We start from the raw sequence: 27,196 nt of genomic DNA, 5'->3' as shown, positions 1-27,196 counted from the left end.
AATTGGCGAGGAAGGGAGTGTTTGGAAAATACTGACGAAAACAAGGAACAGGATGGTTGGACGTCTGTTAATTCATCACGAAATAACTTCCATTGTGCTAGAGAGAGCCGTAGAGAGTAAAAACTATAGCAGCAGACAGAGATTGAAATACATTCAGCAAACAATTGAGAACGAAAAAAAAAAAAAAAAAAGAAAATGCTGTTTATCCCAGCTCCCCGAAATCAAGGTAAATACTGTTACAAAAGTAACGAAAAAAAAAATATTTCCATAGCTTAAATCATTACAGTTTGAAGATAGTCATAGGACACACTTCAATCATTATAGCGTTACAAGAACATAAATATAGTATGGTCGAATGGTGAGGGGGGCGAGGTGCGGGGGTTGTTCAGCGCAGTCGGCTTGGATGAATTCAAGCAGTCCGCTTAAAAAATCCCATAGAATCGAACGACTTCATCATCATATACCCTTCTGCTTTCCGTATCTGAACTACTCTTTGCAACTGAATATCACCCGTGTGACCAATTGGGCGATATTTTGCCATTTCGGATATTAATGAGAGAATTTTGAGCAAATTTTTAAAGAAATTGTTGATCATCGCGATTTTTGGGCGACAGGCAAATCAAAGTGTATTTTTATGCACTGGCTTTACTATCATATTTTTTAATATTATTTTATCGCTCCGCTGCGCTGTGGAATACTGAAATATTCCACCCTCGAAGTCCTACCAGTCTCCAAATAACGACTCCTGTGCTGACATTAAACTGCTATTTTTAGGTAATTAGGCTATTATAGTAGCACGCACATGTTTTAAGTTACCATAACGGTAATGAACAAATCAAAATTGGTTTGCCTCTTCTTTCTTGATACAAAGTTACCTGCTATTGAAAACTACAACAGCACACAGAGCAAAACCAATGAACGGCAGCACTTATATTAAGATCCACTGCAAGTAAGACCTCAATTGATAAACAAATAACAATCGAGTTCAGCGAAGGCCATGTGCTGTAGTTGGTTTTGGCTGAAGTATGGGTGGGTTATAGCTGATAGTGCTGTCTGTAGACCGGTAATTTAATTCTAGCGAAGGCACTATTAACTGTCGATACGGGGTAGCCCTTTTCCGCCGTATGAATTTAAAACAAAATCTCTTTCAATTTCACTACACGGCAACTAGGCCGTGTGTAATTTCCTTTCGGTGACGGACCCCCTACACTTCCTCTTTGGCTACGTCCTTGGCTTCATCACTATTACAGTAAGTCCTCGAAGTTTTGGAAACAGACGAAAATCTAATGGAACCAAGGCGGCACTGTATACAGTTTCGCACCACCATTTCCTTCAATACGACCACCAACAACCTAACGTCACACCTTACTGATGTCAATCGTCACCGTACACGGCTTTCGTTCTTCTATGTTTTTCGATTGCCGACACATTTTCTGCGATTAGAGCGTCGATTATAGTACGTTGTTTCTTACGCACCGACACAGTTACGTTACAGACATTCATGCTACACGCTACAGCTCGGAGCTCTCTAGCGGTAAGGGGATTGCATATTGCCTCAGTGAAGCCGGAGGGTCGACCGAATAATATGCATGACATGTAATACCTCAACCGATATTGAGAAAAAATTTAAAAAAATTGGAGGAATTATTTTTCCGCATGACCTCGTATAACGATCACATATACTCGTCGTAGGAAAAATAGGCAGCTGACGTAGATTCGTTGGTGAGGTACTGGAAGAGTCTACAAAGAAGTCTTACAAAACACTTATACGACCCACCATATACATCGTAAATGGATGAGGAACATACCGATGAGACTAACAAGCGATTTTGAAGGAAGGGAAAGAAGAACAGCTTGAAACATGTTTGTTTGGCCCCGGGAGAACGTTACAGCTATGCCGTAAAATAACTAGCAGACGCCTAAAAATGGGCGTCAACTGTCTGGCGAGAGCCTACTTAAAAACTCTTAAGAAATAGTATGAGGATAGGGAACTCAGAATGTACTGCATCCTCATACGTATAACTCACATAGTGTCCACAAAGAGTATATTAGATATTACAGAGACATATAAGGAGTCATACATTTACATCTACATCTCCATACGTACTCCGCAGGCAGCCGTCCACGGCGCAGCGGAAGGTACTCTGTACCACTGCTATTCATTTCCTTTGGTGTTCTATTTGCAAAAAATATGAAGGGAAAACGACTATCTATATACCTCCGTACGAGCCGGCCGCGGTGGTCTAGTGGTTCTAGGCGCGCAGTCAGGAATCGCGGGACTGCTACGGTCGCAGGTTCGAATCCTGCCTCGGGCATGGATGTGTGTGATGTCCTTAGGTTAGTTATGTTTAAGTAGTTCTAAGTTCTAGGGGACTGATGACCACAGAAGTTAAGTCCCATAGTGCTCAGAGCCATTTGAACCATACCTCCGTACGAGCCATGATTTCTGTTCTCTTATCATAGTGGCCCTTACGCGAAGTGTAAGTTGGCTGTAGTAAAATCATTCAGCAGTCGGATTCGAATGTCGGTTCCGTAAATTTTCTCAGTCGTGTTCCTCGAAAAAAACGTCGGCCGTCTCCAGCGATTCCCATCTGAGTTTTCGAAGCGTCGCCGCAATATCTGCGCCTAATTCGAACCCACCAGTAACTAATATAGCAGCCCGCCTCTGAACTGCTTCGATGTATTTCTATAATCCGAACTGGTGTGAATCCTAAATACCCAAGCTGTAGCGTGCTCAAGAATGGGTCGTACTAGTGTCCCATTTGAGGTCTGCGTCGCAGATGAGCCAACGTTCGTTCCATCTCACACCTTGGCAACGTTACGCCTAGACATTTCAGTGACGTTACTCTGTCGAGCAGCACATTAATTGTGCTCTATTCAAATATTCTGAGTTTCTTTTTCCCGCTTTTACACTTTAACTTACACATTTCTACAATTAGAGCTAGCTGCCATTTATCAAACGAACTAGAAATTTCGTCCAAGTAATCATGAATAATGTATCCTCCTACAATCACTCAATGACGACACCCCCCGTACACCACAACTTTATCAGTAAGCAGCCGCAGACTCACGGGTCAACCTGTACGCCAGATCATTTATGTATATAGAAAATAACAGTGAACACTCGAAGTCGAAGAAAACGTTGTGTTTTCTGTTACTAAAAAGGTCTGCGAGCCGCTCACATATCTGGGAGCCTACTTTATGTGTTTATATCTTCCTTACCAGTCTGCAGTGGGTCACGGTAACGGAAATCTAGAACTATGGAATCCGTCTGTTTCCCTTCATCCACAATTCACGAAGTACCACGTGAGACAAGGACAACCTGCGTTTCACACGAGCGGCGATTTCTAAAACCGTGCTGATTCCTGGACAGAAGATTTTCCGTCTCAAGGAAATGTACGGGACGTAAAGTTAATAAGTTGTAAAATGGTAAGTAACCTGTGACTTGTCCTTCAAAATGAGCTGCTGCCTGTGGTTGTGTATGAAGATGTAGACATAGGCGTCTACTGTTGCTTGTAATGTGCCGCTTGACTCACCTTTGTTAAGTAAAATACACTGTCCATCAAAAATGTCACGACATCCGTATCTAATGCGCACCACCAGAACCGAATCCGCCGGTATAAACAGAGGCGGTCAGTATTGTTTTCTCAGTAGAGAAATGGTAACAGGAGAATGGATAGGTCAAGGAAGAGCAGTGACGTCGAATATGGACTAATAACTGGATGTCAACTGATAAGGATACAACAAGGCAAAAGGATTTTTAAAAATTTTTTTAACACGCGAAGTTCCAGGCCCACATGTCAGTTACCAAAACCGTTAAATGCAACTCACAAAAATTCTCAAGAAAATTCACTTCGGAATTTTTAAGTGTCTTTAATATCATAAAGTTAGATCGATTCTTCTAAATGCTAGCGTGCGTCTTTGGTAGAATGGCTTACTTGTTAGGTGCGTGGTGAGGATCGGTTTTACGGCCAATGCAAATTTTTAAACGAAGGTGCATATTCTACGACCATTTCCGTAAATACAATAACATCGGAAAATTTTGATTTGAAACGGGTTTTTTGATTTAAACATTCGTTACTAACAATCTTTAAAAAGATCGGTAATTAGGAATTTATATTTGTAATTAAAACATAATTTGTCTGCGTAATATATAATTATAAAAATGACAATTAGATATGTGTTAACTAGTGGATATCTAACGAATTTTACTTTGAAATGATGTAAGTATTCTAAATGAATTTAAAAAAACGAGAGAAATTATGACCTAGACGAGACTCGATCCCCCAATTACTCTCGAGCGGTACAGACTTTTTTCTTAACTGTAAATTTTATACACTTCACAGAAATTCTCGTAAAACGCGCTTGTTCGAAAATTGCACAGAATTTATAGTTGTACAAGAAAAGTGAAGGTTCGACCGGGAGTCGAAACTTGGCCCACACACATTCGTTTTACGAAGCTCGAACGTAAACACGATGATCTTCAACGTCAAGCACCTAAGCACAGATACATCAGTTACATAACAGATACATAACAGTTCTCTTGCGATTTTCTCGAAATTGCCACAGTAGTGCACCCTACTACTCGCACTTCCAGTTGTTTTAATGACCTACTAAAGGTGTTCAAATTTGGAAATAAATCAGTGATCCCAACGTCGTGGCCTCCCCTTGTAAGTGAAAGTGTTCTTTCGCTTTCTCTCTTTCGTTGATCTCCTGAATATTCTGCAGCAAACGGGGTGTGGGGTAAGAAACTCTTGGATTGCGCTAAGTTTTTCTCTTTAAGAACTTCAGTCTGTTTCTCATGGAAGATGCATTCCTCCAGAAAAAATTGTTGCTGCCCAGAGTTCAACCCCTGCACTACGGCAAATATGAATGATGTTCGGTGGCTGGAAAGAAATATGGGAAGACCGTGAGAAATCCAGTCTTGAATAGGAATGAAAACGCTAGCCATACCTGCACGTTGCGCTGTAGCACTGGACGACGTACGGCGCCTTCGTAATGTCCTCAATACGTTGAAAGTGTCAGTCGTGAAACCAGTGTCCTGTGTAGCTGTGAATGCATTAGGTCGGAGCTAAGTGGATACGACGGCGCTCAAATTGTTGGCGCTCGTATGGTGCGCGCTTCCGTAGCCGAGGTGTTTAGTGTTTCTAAAGGCACAGTATCGAAGATTTATACCGCATACAGGGAACACGGAAAAACTTTATCCACTAACTCACAAAGCTGACGGAAGTGTGTCGTGAATGGTCATGACGGATGGTCACTGAAGAAGATTGTGATGAAAAATAAGAGAACGACTGCTAGAAAAATAGCTGCAAAACTGAATGTCGCAGTCGTGAACTCAGTCACACCAAAATAACACGAATGGAGCTCGACAGACTGGGATTTTCACGGTGAGCTGGAATTCCAAAACCTGTCAGCGATTCAAATGCCCAGAACAGTAAAACGTCATTCTCAAGTTATAAAACCTGGACTGTGGAGCAAAGAACGCGTGTCACTTGGACAAGTTTTGTTGCACACAGTTTCCAATCTCTTGGCAAGTATACGTCCCAACAGTGAAAAATGATGATGGTTTCTCATTGATTTGGGCAGTCATGTCGCGGATTTCCACGGGTCCCATTGTCGTTTTCCAAGCTCCACATGATTGCCCTATGAGATCGCCGTAAATGCCAAGGATTGTGTGCCCTGATCAGGTCCATCTCATGGTACAATGTTTGCTCTCAAATTGTGATGCTGTATCCCAAGATGACAGAGCCCTACTCACACAGCTCATATCACCCAGGACTGGATGAATTGCCGCAGCTACCATGGTCACCAAAGTCACCAGATCTCAATCTTATTGAACCCTTGTGGTCTACTTTGGAGAGAAGGCTACGTGATCGCTTTTCATCTCCACCACCTGAACTTGTCAATGTTTTGCAAAATAATGGAACAACATTCCCTTGGAAACCATACAGGACACGTATTTATTCATTCCGAGACAACTGAAACCACTTTTGAATGTCAACGTTTTTCCAGCACTGTATTAGGTAAGGTAATGTGTTGTTTTTGGGGTGTTTTGGCGTTTGTGTGTAGTGTAGTGTAATTGTAACATGTTGTATGAGATTGTCTTTTAAATACAAAATAGTTAATTATTTTTATCACAGACCTTCTTACAATCTTTTAAACTGTAACAATGTTAACGCAGACTTATTACACCCAATACTTCGGTGTGCTAAATAATTGATCATAATTATTTCCTTTTATTGAAGTTACGTTGTAGCGCAGCTACTTTATTGAACACCAAAGCAAAAGCAACACATGAACCTGATCTGTTTTTGTCTCAGGAGCTGAAACACTAGATCAGCGGCAATATTCAGAAATGTACAATGTCTTCTGTCACACAAATGAAAATCACCAGTCATTGTCTACACAGATAATAATCATGCTTATTGCCTTTGTCCTCCTCACTCGATGGACTTCACATGAAAAGAGCCAGTGGTTTTCACATATTACCGAAAAATATTAAGTTCTTTTCTCACGTAAGTTCAAGGAGAACAATTACGCTGGGAGACGGCACAGTTTCCATATTTTTCTCCATTCCGTGTAGAGATTAGTTTCGGTGGCACTAAGCAACATGTGGAAACGCATAAATTGAACAAAGTTATAGGATCCGATATAATCTGTTATCAGATTCTAAACAAAATTTCCAGTTCAATTACTCCTTTTTTTAACGAAAATATGGCGTAGACCCATCGAACAGAAAACTGTGCACAGTAGATGCAAAGAAGCACAGGTCACACCAGCCTTAAAGAAAGGTAGCAGAAGCTATCCACGAAAGTGCCGGCAAAACTCTCTCGACGTAGAGCTGTCTGTAGAGTCTCAGAACGTATTCTGAGGTCGAGCGTAATGAAGCAGTCCAAATAGAATGAACTACTTCATGTCAACCAATATGGATTTTGAAAAGTCTTCATGAAAAATTTGACTCGCGCTTTTTTTTAAAAAAAAAACTGTTTAAAAGTGTCTCAATAGTGCAGTATCGACTGATTTCCGAAAATCACTTAATTCACTAACATGAAGCGTGTATTATCATAACTACAGTCGTATCGAGTATGAAGCGAAATTATTGACTGGATTAAGGATTTCTTAGCAGCGAGAATACAGTGTGTTGTCTTGGACAGCCATCGACAGATATAGGTGTGTACTAGGCGTGTTGGTACCCTTGCTGTTTATGTTGTGTACTAATTATCTTACAGTGCATATTAACAGTAACCTCGGACTTTTCGCAGATGTTGCCGTTATATGTGATAAATCACAGTCTGAAAAGATATGCACATTGTTCACTCAGAAACTGATAAGATTTGTAAGTGGTGTAAATATCTGAAGCTAGCTTTAAATGACCAGAATTATACAATTCTGTAATTCAAAGAACCAATACCCATAACTTCGTTTGAGTACAATATCAACGAGTGTCAACAGCAAACGGTTGACTCATAACATTCCTAGGTGTAACGATCATATATTCTCAGTCACAGGTAAAGCAGGTGGGAGACGTCATTTCCAGTGTTCTAGGAAAATAGGGTCTGCCACGGACAGTGCTTACAAAACACTCGTGCAACGCATCCTATACTATTTACCAAGTATATGGGACTCGTACGAAATTGAACTAACAGAGTATATTAAAGGTATACAAAGAATGGAGGTTTGCTTCACCTATAGGAGGGCGTCAGGGATGTGCTAAAAGAACTGAACTGCCAGGATCTTGAAGGTAGGAGCCAAATGTTCCGTAAAAGAACCAGTCTGCACATACGCGTTAAAGCAACCCTTCTTCCAGAGCTCGATATTCAAATGGAACGAACCGAAGTCAAAACAGGTAGTAAAATGATAAATAACCTCTGCCATACACTTCACAGTTCATTGCAGAGTACATACGGTATTTTCGTAAGATCGTCCAAAATTTTACAGGACATAGAGAATGCTCCAAATGAACAATTTGAGGCAGGGAACCTAGGGTCTGAGAAGCCAGCTTAAGGAGATATGGAAATAAATTTGTCTACAACTTTGTCTAACATTATTGCTTTCCTGCCTATTTAGAGCTAACATGCGAACAGGTTTACACGTATTGTACCGTTTATTTACATGTACATTCATTATTTCCTGCAAGGAAACAAGTAGGACGAGGCTGATTACTAGGAAGTTGAGATGCAGGTTTTGTTTACTTGTCCATAATGTGGCTCTATTGTATCGTATTTACATTGTCCCATGATAGAAAGAGCTATGAATCAACTACAGACCCACTCATTACTCACTGCTATTCAGAGATGTACAGTACTATGCGATGGTGTTGTACCGGCACAGTGTCGCAGAATTCATTGACTTGCACCTTGTGTATGGATAAGTACGTTGCAATGCTCTTACTATTGAGAGACTGTACAGGGAACTATTTCCTAACAGACATCATCATCCGTCATGACGAGTGTTTATTTCTCTCGATCAGCGAATTAAGGAGACTGGTTCACTGCAAAGAAGAAACGAGGGACATTGCAACAAGAGGACCACTCGCACACCCGATTCTGAATAGAAGGTGCTGCAACGTGCTCCAGCGGACCCCACTGCAAGTACTCGTCGTATTGACGTGATATAGGCGCTGCACACACTAGCCTGTAACGAATACTCTCTGAACAAAAATTATATCCATATCACCCATAACGAATCTATTTAAAGCTTGTGACTGACTCTGCACCACGCGTCGTATTGTGTCAGTGGTTGTTACAATGACAGATTGATAGACTTCATTTTCTCCAAATCGGGCTGTTTACTGGCGAGGCCTCATTTGATCGAATAATAGGAGCAGCCATGTTTGGGATGAAGAAAACCGACACCCTATAGAAAAGTCACACCATCAAGCACATTTTACCGTGAATATCTGGCCCGGCATTGTAGGCGACAATTTCATTGGGCCATATCTTCTATCTGTCCGTCTGAATGGCAACCGTCTGAATGGCAACCTGTACTTGAGGTTCGTGCAAACAGTTCTACCTGCGTTGTTGGAGAACGATCCTTTGGCTGTTCGCGAGAGGATGTAGGTAAAACTTCACAATGCACTGCCTCGCTTTAGCGTGGATGTCCACAACGATCTCAATGGTGTATTTTCTGGTCGCTGGATTGGAAGAATAGGTCCTAGTCCTTTGTCTGCGAGATCACTTTGTAATGGTACTTGAATTACGTAACCATTATGGTACCTCACCTGAACCTCTCGATACCAGTAATATTCTACTGTATTTCTGTTAACTACTTAACATATTTCTGAGACAACATTCAGATCTGATTTCACTTTTGATACATCGATATGTTTATATTGCAATGATATTATTCTTATGTGTATTCTTTCTTTTGTCACTATGATATTTGATGTACTTGTAACTCTGATTTTTGGGCGCGTAAGGGATAGGTTAGTTAGTTGTTGAGTTGTTAGAGAGTCGGACCTTGAGAAAGTCAAGTGTTGGACGTCATGTTGGAAAGACGCATAACGTAGTCAGCTTATAAAATGTGAACTTTAACAGTGACTGTGAGGAAGATGTTTTCAAGTATGTTTTGTATTGTGAAGTGATGTTTGTGTGTCACGTGATATTGCAATAAAAGCAATTAAAAGGAAGTGTAACTAAAATTCAGAGTGCTGATAATTTTTTTACATCATCATTTTCCAGCAAAAGTGTAATCTTTAAGAATGGTTTGTGAAGCGCATCTACATAACTTTTGAATATAGCAGAATAAAACCTAAGCCTCTTTGCATCCGAGCTTAGAATCATAGATTTTTAACGATTGAGCCATGATTTTACGACGAGACCAGCGTGGGAAACACAAAAAGATGAGTGCCTAGTTTTTTCATTATTACATGAGATGACTATTAACTGTGCTCTAATAACACCTGCCACATAATAACTTCGTTGTTGCCCGAAAATGCAGTATTTAGCACACCACACACCACAACCGCTATTAAATGCTGACCTTTGTTGTGGTAGGGTTGTTAGAACTTGATCTGAATCCCCTTGATTATTTCCTATTGGGATACCCAAAGTCACTTGTGTATGAGACCACACTGAATACGAAGATGGAATTAGTTGCCAGAATTGTACCTGCCTGTGAGGTGATTCGAAACACACCAGGGATGTACAAACGGTACGTTCACTGTGTCAGTGATGGTATTTGCAGTCAACTGTAACTAATATAAATAAGAAAGGGCACAGTAACGTGATTTTATTCGTATTGTCTCCTTAAGCTGACTTCTCCGACCCCAGGTTCCCTACCTCAAATTGTTCAGTGGAGCAGCCTCTACGTCCTGTCAAAATTTTTAACGCTCTTACGGAAACAACCTGTAGATCTAGACGTAGCCTCACAAACCAGTGTGACATCTTCCTCAGCCGCAGCTAGGCTCTGGTTGCCCGATAACGCTGCGCGCTGACAAACTGCTGTGGCGTTCCAGCCTCTTCCGCCGCCGCTGTTGTTGTTGTTTACAATGTCCTGTGTGGTGTTGCAGCGGCTGCTCGTTTTCACCGCGGCTATCGCGACCGCCATCGCAGTGACGCAACGGCCTCGCCACGCAGCAGACGCAACCGGCGACCCGTGAGTGACGCGCAAGCAGCTGCGTAACCCCGGCCGCACTGCAGCGAACGATAGAAATCTCACGTCATTAGGGGCCGCCAGCGTCGCTTGAACAGCGCAAGCGTTAAGCCGTATGCTGCATCTGGCAGATAGCTACCAGAAGCTATGCGTAACTCTCAGCTTCTTTCGTCTAACTGAAAACGGACGTGCATATAGAAAATAAGTATCTTTCCCAGATTCTCAGCAGTTGGTGAGAGGACAGCTTCATTACCTTCAAACAAAGCAGTATTAAAAATCTTTCACTGTACTAAGTACCAGAGTAACAGGGTTGGGGGGCGGAGCACTGGAGTGCTTGGGCTGAAGCACTTCTTTATTTTTCAGTTCCGTTTTTATTAAGTTTTTCGAGTTCGAGTCAAACTTCATCAACAAGTATCTCAATCCGATGCCAAACTGGACCACCTGACGTAGTTGTTGTGAGCCAGCGCCAGGTGAAGAGACCCGCCCATCTCGACCAATGGGACGTCAGTAGCAATGACAGCGCGCCACTCATGTGCTGAGAGACCCTACAAGTGTAAAGCAGACGCATTGCCACCGACTCCTGTACATCTAAAGTGGTCTGAGTCCAACTAACACCACTGAGAACATTCTAAAGATCGAATAAAAATATCTCTTCTAACAATATGCAACTTCAACAACTGCAATGAAAAATCGTTTGATATAAACTTCAAAATCACAGACCTCATAAAATGTTAAATAGGAAAGCAACCTCGATTACGAAAGGACATTGACCGTAACATGGTCATACACATAGCACACACCTGATGTACCCAGTTAGTACTACAGTTGGGTACACATTAATAAACTGCAGCGGCCACCTTATGCCAAAACAAAGCTACTTAACTGGAGCGCTCACTAGTAACTTCGGTGGACGAAAAATTAGACAATATAAAAGAAATTGAAATGCTGAAGACAATTCGTTAGTAGAGGAGGTAGCAGAAGCGATAGGAGAACACCTCAGACAAGCCACCAATCCCAGGACAAAAGAAGTGTGAAAAATGGTTACAGGCTAAGAAAACATGTAATGAAAAGCCAACGCTAACTAAAATGGTGCGGAGATAACCATACACTCCTCACGATTTACGCTGAGAAACGATTGTACCGTGAATTTACTTTCAAAATCTTTTCTTAAAGAATTTACTTTATTTACTAGCGATTCATCAAGAACATTAACACATTTAATCACACTATGTGAGCGTAGAAGTAGTTGCCAGTGGGTAACTGATGAAAACAAATTAAATTTCAACAAATGGAAATTTTATTCCTAAAAACCCTTTAAAAAAAATTAAAATTATAATCAGAAAGCACCCTCTAAATATCAAGTTACAATTTATTCAGAGGCAGAAATAACAATTTTTTTCGACAGCATGAGCTTTCGGGCTGAGGACCTTGCCGCTCCCTTTTAACACGGCCGTAGTCACGACCGCTCACAACAACCTCTGAAAGAGTACACTGGTGCGAGTCTGCAACACACCAGATTACTTTAAACCAAAAATTTTTAACGACTCACACAAACACATAAACTATGCACCCCGTAGGAGGGATGGGAACGGTACAAAACACTCGGATTAAAATAATTACTTGCTACCGAAAGTGCAACTTGTTTTTAAAAGAAGAGAACATTCTGGGAAAGAGAAGGAGACAAAGTAATGGAGGAAGCCGCAAGAGTTCCGTATATGTTACTAAGCCCCAGAGCACTAGCCGAAACACATTACATCGATACAAAAGAATGTCAGATGTATTTCCACGACATATTAAACACGGAAGGACTGCAAGTAAGACCAAAGGGCAGACAGGAGACAATGCTACCAACTGCTATGGACTGGGTCCCTTTAGCCACAGAAGATGTCAAAGATGCCATTAACAGCACCAAGAACAAAACAGCTGCAGACCCTGACAGACTTTATAGCGAAAGCTTAAAAGATATGGCCCAAATAGCAACTCCACTGTGGGCAAAACACTACAAGTGCAGCCTCCATTCCAGAACAGTCAATAATAAAAGTGCTATATGGAGGGAAAGGAGACCCGAAGGAATCTCGCAAATACAAAGGCATAGCACTAGAAAACTTACCTTTCAAAGTATTCAAAAACATAATAACGGGAAGAATAAGCCAAACAATCGACGAACACCTACTCGAAAACCAGATGAGATTAAGAAAAGGAAGATTAAGACTGACCGCAATAGAACTCCTACTAAAGAGCCTATGGTAAGTCCTGAAGAGAGAGAAAAGTCTTATGTAGCATTCACAGACTTCATAAAAGCCTTTGACTTTATAAACAGAAACTAGTGATAAAGAAACTAGAGGGAACTATAAGTGGAGGACACGAATCACAAGCGCAATACTCTCCCACCAGAGCCGATATTCCAATCAAACCTAGTACTTCAGGGAGACTCACTGAGCCCACTATTATGTATCCTTACAGAGGAAGAAATTGTAAGAATACCGCACAGGAAGGGTGTAATCTCATACCCTCATGCAGGCGACATTGTAACAGGCCAGAATGACTTTGCAAAGCTACAAGAAGCAATAAATGATACGGAAGACTGGTGCGTCGAATACAGCTTCGAAATAAGTGTGGCGAAAACAGAAACGATGGTGCTCAGAAATAGAGGAAAAGCTCAAATGGTTCAAATGGCTCTGAGCACTATGGGACTTAACATCTAAGGCCATCAGTCTCCTAGAACATAGAACTACTTAAACCTAACTAACCTAAGGACATGGCACACATCCATGCCCGAGGCAGGATTCGAACCGGTGACCGTAGCGGTCGCGTGTTTCCAGACAGAGGAAGAGCTTCTGTGTCAGCTGAGACATTCATATGGGAGAGAAAACTGAAGGTCGTGCCAGACTTCAAGTACCTATGGGGCACGACACAAACAAGTGCCAAATGTTTCACAAAACATGTAACAGAGAAAGCAATGCCACCAATAATGACTATCCATGAAACGTAACACGTTTCATCCCTCAGTCTAGAGACCACAATGGAACTATTCAGAGCGACAATCGACGTACGAGATAGAAATCATCGGAGTATATCTCACAGTGAAAAACGCAACGGCCCTTGAAAGAGTTAGTCAACCTGTATAAAGAAAGCAGTTGGAGTGTCCAAGACAAAAGGATCCAGACGTATACCTGCTGGCGAGGAAATTCTTCCTCATTGAAGACCTACGGACAATCCTAATGTTATCCAGCACCAGCGCTTCGGAAAGTCTACTAAAAACATTGAACAGGAAAGACGTACCTCCAGAATTTTACAGCATATGCCGTTGATTACCGAACATGGACAAAGGAAAACTTCGAGATGAGACACTTGATCACCTGAATGTCAGTCCATGGTTTCCACCACCTTATTTGCCTAAAGACGTTGTACCATTAATCAAATGAAATGGATGAAGGTAAACTGTCAGTGAATATGCAAACGTTACCATATAGAACGCTGCACAAAACGGGCACGGTCAGTGCATTAATATGCAAACCACAATATGTAAAATTTCTAACGTTGTGTATTATTATAACTGTACTTTTAACTTATGTGGCTATTTTGCCGCAGTAAATTTGCTATGATTTACTAATAGCCGCTAGGTGTAGCTTAATCTAAATTTCCAGATCGTAGCAGGCTACTGGGGCACTATGACCAAATGGTTGAGCGATTGACTGAGCTGGAGTTCCATATTTTGCACAACTGCATTTATTGACATCTTTAATAAAACTTAAAATGACAATAATTCAACAGAATAAAATTCAGTTGGCAATGTACTCCAGCTCATGATGACTAGGTATTAACGTAATAATCAGCTAATGTTCCAATGACAATAGCTATTATTTTAGAAGCATTAGCCCTGCAGTTACTTCAATAAGTTGATGACTCTCAGTTAAGAAAACAGTAATCTCTAGTTATTCAACAGCTTAGCAAGTACCATTCCATTAAGACAGCATTAGCCAATATGCCTTTCAGTCACTGAAAGAGGTTTGCCAGCAGCATTTAAATCAGAAAGAAAACTTATGCTTTAAGTTACTTAAAATAGGCTCGCACGTAACACTTAATTAAAAACAACAGCCAAACTATCTTTCGGCTATTCCACTTTCTTGAGGAACAGTTATTCTTTAGTTCTTTGAAACAGACCGGCATGTAACACTTAACTGGAACGTATCAGGTAATATATCCTTTAGTTATTCCGACAGGCTTGCCACCACTTAATTCAGGAAACAGAGTTCGCCAGGTAAGTGACACGTAACTGGAAAAAGTTTACTTAAAAAATCGGCCAATATTCAAAGTGAAATCATGATCACTAGAAAAAAGTTTTGTTCTGTAATTCCCTTCAGTACGACAGGTAAGACAACATAGCAATTGAAGTTGCTTAATGACTATTAAGGTAATCATAACAAAATCTTACCAACACGTCCAACTAATGTGAGCAAAATACAATTCTAAGTGATACAGTACTTTTAGCTTAATGTAATGATAAAAAAATTGTTAGCTTGCTCTGATCACTGTACGCCGCACGAGCGTAGCCGTCCTTCTGAATGTGAAAGGGATTTAGCACATCGGTTCACTCAAGTAATATGTGTACAAGAGAATCAAACCTGTGCCGAAATATAATTAATATCCGGCAATCACTTTTCTTATTAACAAGACCCGTATTTATCCTCTTCTCTAAAAAAGTGGCCTCGTGAATATATCAGTACACAAGTAAGTAACAGTGTCAGCAACGTGGGCCAAACTTCGATTCAGAAAATACCAGGCAGAAATGTCAAAGTCCACAGAAACACTCCATGTGCTTCAAAAACAGTTAAACAGTCTGCCGGTGGACTCCACGAAGGAGCTCACCAAATATATCAGTACCGATTAACACTGTGAGCTTAACCAAACCTGGCTGGCTACACACATCACATACGCACACTCTTTCGTATCACAGACCTACTAGGGTACCGTCACCAGGATGCACTGAGGTGACAAAAAACGTTGGCTAGCGCTATGGACGTACACAGATGGCGGAAGTATCGCGTACAAACGTTATAACAGGACAGCGCATTGGTGGAGCTGTCATCTCTACTCAGGATATTCACATGAAGAGGTTTCCCACGTAATTATGGCCCCATGACAGAAAATAACATGTTTTGTATTCGGAAGAGTTATTGGAGCTAAATGCGTGGGACATTTCATCTACCAAATCGTAAAAAATGTTCCGACAATACCAAATTTTAGGCATTACCTCTCACCACGGAGAATGTAGTGTGCGACGGCCTTCACTTAACAACAGAGAGCTGCGGCTGTTGTATACAGTTGTCAAGGCTAACAAAAGCAACGCTGCGTGAAATAACCGTAGAAATCAATGTGGGGCGTACGACGACGGTATCGTTGGCACAGTGCGGTGAAATTTGGCTTTAATGCTTTAGCAGCAGACGATCGATGCGAGAGCCTTTGCTAACAGCACGTCATCGCCTGCAGCGACTCTGAAGGAGTCGTGACCTTATCTGTTGGATCCTAGACGGCTGGTAACCCGTGAACCGGTCAGACAAGTTCCGACTTCGGTTGGTGGTAGGGTTCGAGTGTGGTACAGAAAGCACGAGGCCATGGACCCAAGTTGTCAACAAGGTAATGTGCAAGCTCCTGGTGACTCCATAGTGGTGTGGGCTTTGTTTATACAGATTGGATTGGTTCAAATGGCTCTGAGCACTATGGGACTTAACATCTATGGTCATCAGTCCCCTAGAACGTAGAACTACTTAAACCTAACTAACCTAAGGACATCACACAACACCCAGTCATCACGAGGCAGAGAAAATCCCTGACCCCGCCGGGAATCGAACCCGGGAACCCGGGTACAGAATGGACTGAATGCTCTAGTCCAACTGAACCGATCGCTGACTGGAAATGGTTATTTTCAGCTAGTTGGAGATCATTCGCAGCCATTCATGTAATTCGTGTTCGCAAACGAACGCCATGTCACTGGGCCACAATTGCTAGCAATTGGTTTTAAGAACATTCTGGACAATTCGAGCGAATGAATTTGCCACGCAAGTAGTATAGAGATTAGTACGTGCACAAATTTTTTCACAGGCAACTCTTTCGCAGTTATGGACGGCTGTGAAGGCAACATGTCTAAATATTTCTGCAAGGGACTTCCAGCGACTTGTGCAGTCCTCGCCACGTCGAATTGCTGCACAACACAAGGCAGGAGGAGGTCCGAAACGATGCTAGGAGGTTCCCCACGAGTTTTGTCACCTCACACTTGATGCAGCTCGCCAGACCAGCTGCCGCCAGAGCATTCACGAAGCTAGATGCACAACAGCCCCCTGTGTAGTAGCGACCTATTCGTCCGCACTCTGTACTCTCTGCGTTTCCTACTCGCTACCCCGCAGGTAAACCGCCTGCGCGCTAACGATTAGGTTCAAGGCCATACGGCAGAAATACTGAAAACTTAGGCTACTAGTTGGGATAATACCAGTCATGGCACAGTCATTAGCTTGATGTAAGTAAGAGTCAAGTTTTAAGGGAATATTTTGGCTCCACTATACTTATAACCTGAATAACTATCTTCTGAGTCTTAGGCCGCTTCGTCAGAAGATACTAAGCGAACTTAGCGACGTTTTGTCTCTCTTTGCGGCGGGTCGTCTTCAAGCTGAATAAACTGCAGTGTTGTCGGCTTTATAATTTCACTGTCACGAAATTTGTTGCTGAGCTTAAAATGCATGAAAAACACAGTTCAGTGGAAACTTGGAAAACGTAGCAATTTTGGATAGAGCTTTTACTGATGAATCTTTTGTAAAGCAGGTGAATTGATGAAGAGGTGGTTCGGAAATTCCCAGCGCAAGCTTCTAGGTCTTGTAGACGGGAGTGATTTCATAATATTTTGAATAGGAACCTATGCTGGGAAATTTACATGCTACAGCCGTTTGAAAACATCTTCGCTAGACATGGTGGGGGATGGTTACGTAGGATCGGCTGATGTCATTTGACGTCTACCCTATCTTTCTGAACTGGTTCTGGCCTCATTCACGTGAATGTTAGAGTGACAAGGTTGAACACACAGCTGCAGAATACACCGACATGATCTTTCTGAATGGCTAATATCAGGGTCGCGGAAGAGATGCTCGTCGCCTTTATCGAGACGCCACGACAACGCAACGGCTTCGAGAAATGGTACCCCTTCACCAATAGGTTTGACTGCGGTTCTCCAAGAAGACGCCACACACCAGAATAGGAAGAGGACATACTCCTTCACGTTGAAGAGAATCCTTCAACGACTACACCAGCAGTTCCTTTGACTATTAATGAGTGGAACTGTAAAGCAAGTCATGTACTGGGTCACAGCTGATCAACTACTTGGAAAGTGGTCGCGTTACCAGCTCGTTCTCGCAATAGTTGTTGCGCGGGTACCGTACGTTTCCGGATACGGGTTCTATTCAAAATATTATGTACTCCCTCCAATGTACAAGTCCGAGAAATTTGTAACGGGACTTTCCTGACACCCTGTGCGGAACTTCAGTGGAGTGATGGATTATGACGTACTGTAGCGAACAGACCCTATGAGTCCACTTCTGAAATGTGCCATATCTGAGAGACACGCTTCTCTTGGAGCCCATCAGAAGAAATTTACAATCCAAGCCTTGGGATACAGTGGAAGTTTCGTAACGGTTAAATCTATGACATTATCGGCTGTAATGGGCAGTTATGTCCCATTGAAACATATCTGGAAATGAATATGAATGAATAGCTGTCGACTTCCATAGAAAAGCACTTACTGTGTTTCCAAAACGAGAGTTTATTTTAGAGATTATACCGTTCTTGTTCGTACCACAGAAAATTTCCAGGCTTTGAATGATAAACATGAGGTCTAAACGTTTAGTGTTCATTGGTTTTGGCAGTTGCTTGACGATACTATTGAGAATCAAGCTGAATGTTCCATAACTTTTATCTATCAGGGAAGTAATTGTCATAGTGTGTTCCAGTTGCCTTCGATTTCATTTCTTTCCCCAAACAGTCACAAAAAATTAATTTGATCTTTCTGTGATTTATAGACGTAATCTCCCCGCAGTCTTTACACTTTTGGAGCCTGTAATAAGACTCATTTGTGATATAAATTCAAGAACATCATATAAAAACCTGTTCAAGGAACTTCGTATTCCAACCAATGCTTCTCAGTAAATTTATTCCTTGATGAAATTTGTTGCTAGTAATACATTGTGGCAATACTAGGAATAAGAACAATGTACATGAAGACCTAAAATCACTTACCTTGGTCCAAAAGGGGTCCAATATTCGAGGTGACACATTTTCAGTAAATTGCCAGCAGCCATTAGAAACTTGGTTTCAAATAACACACAGTTTAAACCGAGTTTGATAGGAAATTCCTTCTACACTATACATGAATATCTTAAATGGAACAGTTACACCATGTTTAGTAAACATGGGCGGCCTCGGTGGCCGAGCGGTTCTAGGCGCTTCAGTCCGGAACCGCGTGACTGCTACGGTCACAGGTTCGAATCCTGCCTCGGGCATGGATGTATGTGATGTCCTTAGGTTAGTTAGGTTTAAGTAGTTCTAAGTTCTATGGGACTGATGACCTCAGATGTTAAGTCCCATAGCGCTCAGAGCCATTTTAATCATTTTTTAGTAAACATGTCTGTTAGACTTCAGTTTTGATAGCATTTGGTCGCAATAGTCAAGATTAGAACTTGTGTATGATAAGTGTATTAAAAGTGAATATCCGTATTTCATTCCGGGAATGTATTAATTCTGTAAACATAAGCAGTTCCATTTTACTGTAATGTATTCACCTACTTTGACAATCTCCTGAGAATTGAAGAGGGTAGTGACTATTATATTCAAATGTTTTATTTTGTTTATCTTGTACTCTCTGACTTGTTCCAGAATCATCTGATGTTTTCGGGTCTATGGAACGAAACCTTAATCTAGTCTAATTTTCTCATAACGTCGACATCATGACTGAGTGGCTATTACGAACGAAGTTTTATGGGTCTGTTTTGACTACTGGAAAATTGCTCATGCAGTTGTAACATGACTAGAAGATAGGAAGCATGACTAGAAGATATGCCTTCACCGCATGGTTCTATTGTCGAAAAAAAAAGAAAAAAAAGGCTAGTAGCCGAGGTGATTAAGAATGTGCGTCGCGTCCTCCTGATTCGTCGGGACAGTCTCCTGATGACAGAGCACACGTCCAGTCATTCTCCGCCGTTTTTCTGGATTGCTCGAAGGAGATTGTTTATGACACATCGTTTTGTCACTACTGTAATCATAGTGCCCTTCGGAAGGCAATGAGTAAGGATTACATCTTCGCTGTCCCAAAACCCACTATCATTTTTCAACACTGGCACTCAAAAATAATTCCCTTTGGTGATGGCCAGTCTGCGTGCTTTCACTGAACTGCCACGTGCTTTTTTTCTGGAATCATAAACGAAAAACGGAAACTATGTCTCAGCTAGCGTCACAGTTCTTGTACCGTTCGTCTCGACACCACGTGCGATACGCACAAGTACAGCCCTCAAATCCTCCGCTAGTCTTCACGACAGCTACGTGGACACTTCCAGCATTTTCAGGTCACCACGCAGGATTCGACGGAGAATCCAATTACGGAACATACATCTTCCAAATTTAATCGGCGACCCTCATAAACAACTGCCTCCAGTCGCATTACCACGTTGTCAGACGGGGTGGTAAGCGACTCCGTTTCTGGGCACTGTCATACGACGTTAAGCTTTATGGGGTGATTACGCATTCTCCTCATTCATGACGCAAACGCCACACGTCTCACTCCACCGGCGGTGTCTTCCACCTGTGTGACATCAAGGCAGTAGAGAAAAAAAAGAGCGATTACTCGGTATTATTTCAACGAAAAGGACGCCATTTCTAGCATCAAAATAAGTCCTCAGTCTCAGCAGGATCGCTAGAGTTCTGTCGTCTGTGTCATCCCTGTCATGCATACACAAAGAGTCTGTGTCATCCCTGTCATTCATACACAAAGAGTTCCCGCGTATTTTAAGGCAAACTGCATGTTGAAACTTCCTGGCAGATTAAAACTGTGTGCCGAACCGAGACTCGAACTCGGGACCTTTGCCTTTCGTGGGCAAGTGCTCTACCAACTGAGCTACCCAAGCACGACTAACGCCCCCTCCTCACAGCTTTACTTCTGCCAGTATCTCGTCTCCTACCTTCCAAACCTTACAGAAGCTCTCCTGCGAACCTTGCAGAACTAGCACTCCTGAAAGAAAGGATATTGCGGAGACATGGCTTAGCCACAGCCTTGGGGATGTTAGGGAAGGTGGGAGACGAGGTACCGGAACAAGTAAAGCTGTGAGGACGGGGCCTGAGTCTTGCTCGGGTAGCTCAGTTGGTAGAGCACTTGCCCGTGAAAGGCAAACGTCCCGAGATCGAGTCTCGGCCCGGCACACAGTTTCAATCTGCCAGGAAGTTTCATGTCAGGGCACACTCCTCTGCAGAGTGAAAATCTCATGCTGAAGCTGCACGTTTCTCTCTGCTCTTAGTCGTGAGAAAGGAAATCGGACAGCTTAGAGCTTGAAGAGCCGATGGGCTTCATTTCAGTATGTAAATACATTAACCTCAGCGATATTTCAGGCTGTATTGGATTAGAAAGGTGAGCTCAGAGGACGGGCTCCCGCTGCGCCCCGTCCGTTCAGAAGCCACGTGGCCCGGACCGAGGCGTCCGCAGCCCCCACCACGGCAGCCGTGTCAAGGTCGGCAGACGGCGGAACGCAGCAGCCGGCCTTGGCCGCAGTGACCCTCTCGCGGGCGCTAAAATGAGTTCCGGCCAAGGCCGTTGCGGCAAGCTGAGTTGTTCGAGCTGGTCTCACTTGGATAATGGCGTAGACATGGGGCATAATGTGCCGCTAGAGACGTCACATTACCCACGACACTAATGACATCCCATGTACTACTACATACAAGCTTCTGGGTGAGCCTACTTTGCGCTGCATTTGATTGTATAGTAAACCAATAGCGATGGACGAATGTGTGATGGCATGCAAATTAGGTAACCATGATACCGCCTAAATTTACAACAAAATACATGGTACAAATGGTTCAAATGGCTCTGAGCATACGGGACTTAACATCTCATGTCATTAGTCCCCTAGATCTTAGAACTACTTAAACCTAACAGATCTAAGGACATCACACACATCCATGCCCGAGGCAGGATTCGAACCTGCGACCGTAACGGTCGCGCGATTCCAGACTGAAGCGCCTAGAACCGCTCGGCCATTAGTACACGGTACAGACACAATAATGTGATCACCGCCTATGTTCGACAACAACGTAAATTAACCAGTAACAAGTGGCAGCACTAGCAATGGAGGGTGCATAAAGCGTGCTGGGGGAGGGCTTGGGAGGGGGGCGGGGGGAAGGGGGGGGGGGGAAGGGGGGCGGGGCGGAGAGGTTAAATTGGCGGGACAGTGTGGTCTTTGTTGTATTGTGGGAACGGGGGGTTATATCAAACGCCTAAAACAACCTCATGATCGTTGGCTTTCGGGCGAAAATAAGAATCATATCCGAAACGGAAGTCTGTAAACTGTTAACGTGGTTAAAGTATACCATGCATGGTAAAATGGCACTATTCAAAGCCAGTGCCGACGCGACTACAGTGTAGGACGGGCCATAAATGACAGGGGTGAACGACGTCTGTGGAAATGTATAGGGCTAATAAAGGTGTAACTGTTGAGCAACTGACCGCCCGTATGAATCAAGGACCTACCAGTAATGTAACCTCAACGACCATTCAGCGTACGTTGCTGCGTATGGGACTCTGCAGCAGGTGTCTGCTTAAAGCAGTCAAGCTGATTGCTGTTCATCTCCAACGGATACGCCAATAACGGAAGTCGACGTCCAATAAGGGGGGACAGAAGGCCTTTCCAGATAAGTAACTTTCGTGCTCGATCGGACTAAAAACAAACATCCTACACCAATCTTGGAAAAGGGCACAGGTCATCCTCGTTTTCAAGAAGGGACGTTGAGCAGATGTGCAGAACTATAGACCTATATCTCTAGCGTCGATCAGTTGTAGAATTTTGCAACACCTATTATGTTCGAATATAATGACTTTTCTGGAGACTAGAAATCTGATCTGTAGGAATCAGCACGGGTTTCGAGAAAGACGATCGTGTGAAACCCAGCTCGCGCTATTCCTCCACGAATCTCAAGAGTGCCATAGACGCGGGTTCCCAGGTAGATGCCGTGTTTATTGACTTCCGCAAGGCGTTTGATACAGTTCCTCACAGTCGTTTAATGAACAAAGTAAGAGCATATGGACTATCAGATATGATAGAATTGAATGATTGAATTGAAGAGTTCCTAGACAGCAGAATGCAGCATGTCATGGAGAGAAGTCTTCCAAAGTAAGAGTGATTTCAAGTGTGCCGCAGGGGAGTATCGTAGGACCGTTGCTATTCACAATATACATAAATGACCTTGTCGATAACATCGGAAGTTCCGTGAGGCTTTTGCGGATGATGCTGCAGTATATAGAGAGGTTGTTACAATGGAAAATTGTACTGAAATGCAGGAGGATCTGCAACGAATTGACGCATGGTGCAGGGAATGGCAATTTAATCTCAATGTAGACAAGTGTAATGTGCTGCGACTACATAGAGAGAAAGATCCTTTATCATTTAGCTAAAATATAGCAGGTCAGCAACTGGAAGTAGTTAATTCCATAAATTATCTGGGAGTAGGCATTAGGAGTGATATAAAATGGAATGACCATATAAAATTAATCGTCGGTAAAGCAGATGCTACTCTGAGATTCATTGGAAGAATCCTAAGGAAATGCAATCCGAAAACAAAGGAAGTAGGTTACAATACACTTGTTCGCCCACTGCTTGAATACTGCTCACCGGTATGGGATCCGTACCAGATAGGGTTGATAGAAGTGATAGAGAAGATCCAACGGAGAGCAGCACGCTTCGTTACAGGATCATTTAGTAATCGCGAAAGCGTTACGGAGATGATAGATAAACTCCAGTGAAAGACTCTGCAAGAGAGACGCTCAGTAGCTCGGTACGGGCTTTTGTTGAAGTTTCGAGAACATACCTTCACCGAGGAGTCAAGTAGTATATAGCTCCCTCCTACGTATATCTCGCGAAGAGGCCATGAGGATAAAATCAGAGAGGTTAGAGCCCACACAGAGGCATACCGACAATCTTTCTTTCAACATACAATACGAGACTGGAATAGAAGGGAGAACCGATAGAGGTACTCAAGGTACCCTCCGCCACACAACGTCACAGGGCTTGCGGAGCGTGGGTGTAGATGTAGTCAAGGCGAGAGAACGGAGTGCTATATGGCCTGGGGAATGTTTACGTGCACTCCTCTGGATGATCTCTTCATTCAGGAAGGCACAGTAGATCACCCTGAGGGTCATGTCTGCCCCTGCATGTAGTTTGTTGTTCCTCGGAACGATGGCATCAGCCAGCAGCGAAATGCAATGTGTCACACATCTCGCAATGTACATGCGTGGTTCGAAGAGCATCAACATGAGTTTACTCTGCTCCAATGGCCGTTAAATGCCCCGTATATATAGGCTGTGTGGTACCCTCTGAAGTTGGCAGTTAGCACCCTGGATTCTCAACCGAGAAAACTGTCGCTTTATGGTCCCGTATCCCTGTCGGTACTTTCCAGAACCTCACAGACTCTCTTCGTGCTCGTCTCGTAGGACTGTATAATATACAGTCTGTAAAACAATGGCAGGAGAAAAAGATATTATAAAATCTACCTTATGAAGGTGACGCGTATAACGCAAACCATCATTTGTACCATACTAACAGCAACGTTCTATCTTGTTAAAATTTATTCAAAAACATTGTCTTTGTTACTCTGTGATCAATGGTTAATGGAACTGGGGTGGTTCTGGACACATGACTAGTCGTGAATCAATGAAATGATGTTTTTCTGTGCGGTTTTCCTTTTATCTTCCTGCTCGTAACACAAAAAAAACCTCTCAGCATGCTATTTGTTCTACAAAAGCAATAGCGCTATAAAACTGTTGCAGCTGTAAGCGAATGTGACACCATTAAAAAAATGTAAGACATTTATACAGGAGCGTTACAGAAACTGGTTTAGGCATGCGTATTCAAATACACAAATATTTAGACATGCAGAATACGGCGCTGCGGTCGGCAACGCCTATATAACACAACAAGCGTCTGCCGCAGTCATTATATCGGTTGAATGTGGATGTCGTGTGGCTAGGGCCTCCCGTCTGGCAGACCATTCGCTGGGTGCAAGTCTTTCGAGTTGATGCCACTTCGGAGACTTGAGCGTCGATGGGGATGAAATGACGATAATTAGGACTACACAACACCCAGCCCCTGAGCGGAGAAAATCTCCGACCCAGCATGGAATCGAACCCTTAGGATTGACGTTCTGTCGGGCTGACCACTCAGCTACCGGGGGCGAACATTAGATCGGTTACTGCTGCTATAATGGCAGGTTACCAAGACGTAAGTGAGTGTGAACGTGGTGTTATAGTCGGCGCACGAGCGATGGGACACAGCATCTCTGAGATAACGATGAAGTGGGGATTTTCCCGTACGACCATTTCACGAGTGCAGCGTGAATACCAGGAATCCGGCAAAACGTCAAATCTTCGAGAGCGCTGCGGCCGGAGAAAGCTCCTGCAAGATCGGGATCAACGGTGACTGAAGAGATTGGTTCATCGAGATAGAAATGCAACCCTTCCGAAAATTGCTGCAGAATTCAATGCTGGGCCATCAACAAGTATCAGCGTGAGTACCATTCCAAGAAACATCTCCAACATGGGCTTTCGGAGTCGAAAGCCCACTCGTGTACCCTTGATGACTGCTAGACACAAGGCTTTACGCCTCGCCTGGGCCCGTCAGCGGTGACACAGGACGGTTTATGATTGGAGACATGTTGCCTGGTTGGACGAGTCTCGTTTCAAATTGTATCGAGTGGATGGACGTGTATGGGTATGGAGACACCTCATGATTCCATGGACCCTGCATGTCAGCAGTCGGTTGTTTAACCTGGTGGAGGTTCTGTAATGGTAGGAATGTGCAGTTGGAGATATGGGACCCGTGATACGTCTGTATACGACTCTCACTGGTAACACGTACGTAAGCATCCTGTCTGATCACCTGCATCCATTCATGTCCATTGTGCATTCCAATAGACTTGGGCAATCCAGCAGGGCAGTGCGACACGCCACACGTCCAGAATTGCTACAGAGTGTCTCCAGGAACACTCATCTGAGTTTATATACTTCCGCTGGCAATCAAACTCCCCAGACATCAACATTATTGAGCATTTCTGGGATGTCTTGCAGTGTGCTGTTCGGGAGAGATCTGCACCTCCTCGTACTCTTACGGATTTTTGGGGAGCCCTGCAGGATTGATGGTATCAATTCCTTGCAACACTACTTCCAACATGAGTCGAGTCCTTGCCACGTTCTGTTGCAGCACTTCAGCGTGCTCGCGGAGGCCCTACAGGATATTAGGTAGGTATACGAGTTTCTTTGGCTTTTCTGTGTATGATTGTATTGAGTTTTAGTTGGTATTACTAAGGGGACAGCTCAGCATACTGTCTATGTGCCGCTGGTGTGCAGTCAGTGAAACCACACAGGAGCTGCACATCGACCAGCTTTTCTTCTACTCCTGAAACCTATCCAAACGGCTGCGAACCAGTGTTGAACTGCAAGTAGTGCTGTGGGTAAAACAAACCAGAGACAGAACTGAGTTGCACTGAATCCAAGCTTGAAGACGAAGAGTAAACTGAACGTTGCTGTTGTCAGAAGGGAGTACCGTGAGTGAAAGGCAAAAGTTTTCTTCCGAGCAAGAAATACGACACATAACTTTGATATTCGGGTTGTTGTGAAGATATTTTAAATGCAGTATACACTCTCGGGAAAAAAAGGTAGTAAGACGACGTCGATTTGGATCCGACGATGGCATATGCCACCTGTGGGACAGTAGACGTACTGATAACTGTTTCAGTGTCGTCCGCCAACAGATAGCGTAGTGACATAGCTTATCCATTACGGATATTTTGTATAGTCCGAAAGTATGATAGTAGCTGGAACGCTTGTGGTACATAATATGACGTTGGTTTTTTGTTGCTACGTAGGGTCGCGTCAGAGATATGAGGGTCAACTTTGGTTTTTTTTTTAAATGGGATGCTAACGGAAGGTGTTCGGAGTGATGACCATAGGTATCAATGCAATAATGTAATCTTCTTATCATGCATTGAATGGTATTCCTTATCACACCGGAATTTATCGAAGCACATGCTCTGACAATTCTCTCTTGTATATCTTCAGGTGTAGTTGAAACATTATAAAACGAATCCCCACGAGAAAAAAACCCAGAGGTGTCAAGTCAGGTTGGTTGGTTGGTTGTTTGAGGAAGGAGACCAGACAGCGTGGTCAACGGTCTCATCGGATTAGGGAAGGAAGTCGGCCGTGCCCTTTCAGAGGAACCATCCCAGCATTTGCCTGGAATGATTTAGGGAAATCACGGAAAACCTAAATCAGGATGGCCGGACGCGGGATTGAACCGTCGTCCTCCCG

At 43.1% G+C, this 27,196-nt stretch overlaps 1 protein-coding gene across 2 annotated transcripts in view; it reads left to right on the top strand.

Annotated features, from left to right (window-relative positions):
* LOC124711279 overlaps positions 1-27,196 on the top strand; it is an 89,261-nt gene that overhangs the window by 23,139 nt on the left and 38,926 nt on the right. Inside the window, exon 2 of one of the 2 annotated variants that reach the window (XM_047241276.1) lies at positions 10,514-10,599. The exons of the other annotated variant lie outside the window; for it this stretch is intronic. Within the exon in view, the coding sequence (XP_047097232.1) occupies positions 10,514-10,599 (86 nt within the window). The remainder of the gene's footprint in view (positions 1-10,513; positions 10,600-27,196) is intronic. 2 annotated transcript variants of the gene reach the window in all.

This window comes from Schistocerca piceifrons, chromosome 8 (genome assembly GCF_021461385.2).
Source record: "Schistocerca piceifrons isolate TAMUIC-IGC-003096 chromosome 8, iqSchPice1.1, whole genome shotgun sequence".
In the NCBI taxonomy this organism is placed as follows: domain Eukaryota; kingdom Metazoa; phylum Arthropoda; class Insecta; order Orthoptera; family Acrididae; genus Schistocerca; species Schistocerca piceifrons.
The sequence above is the reverse complement of the archived record's forward strand: the minus strand, read 5'-3'. Positions and strand labels throughout refer to the sequence as shown.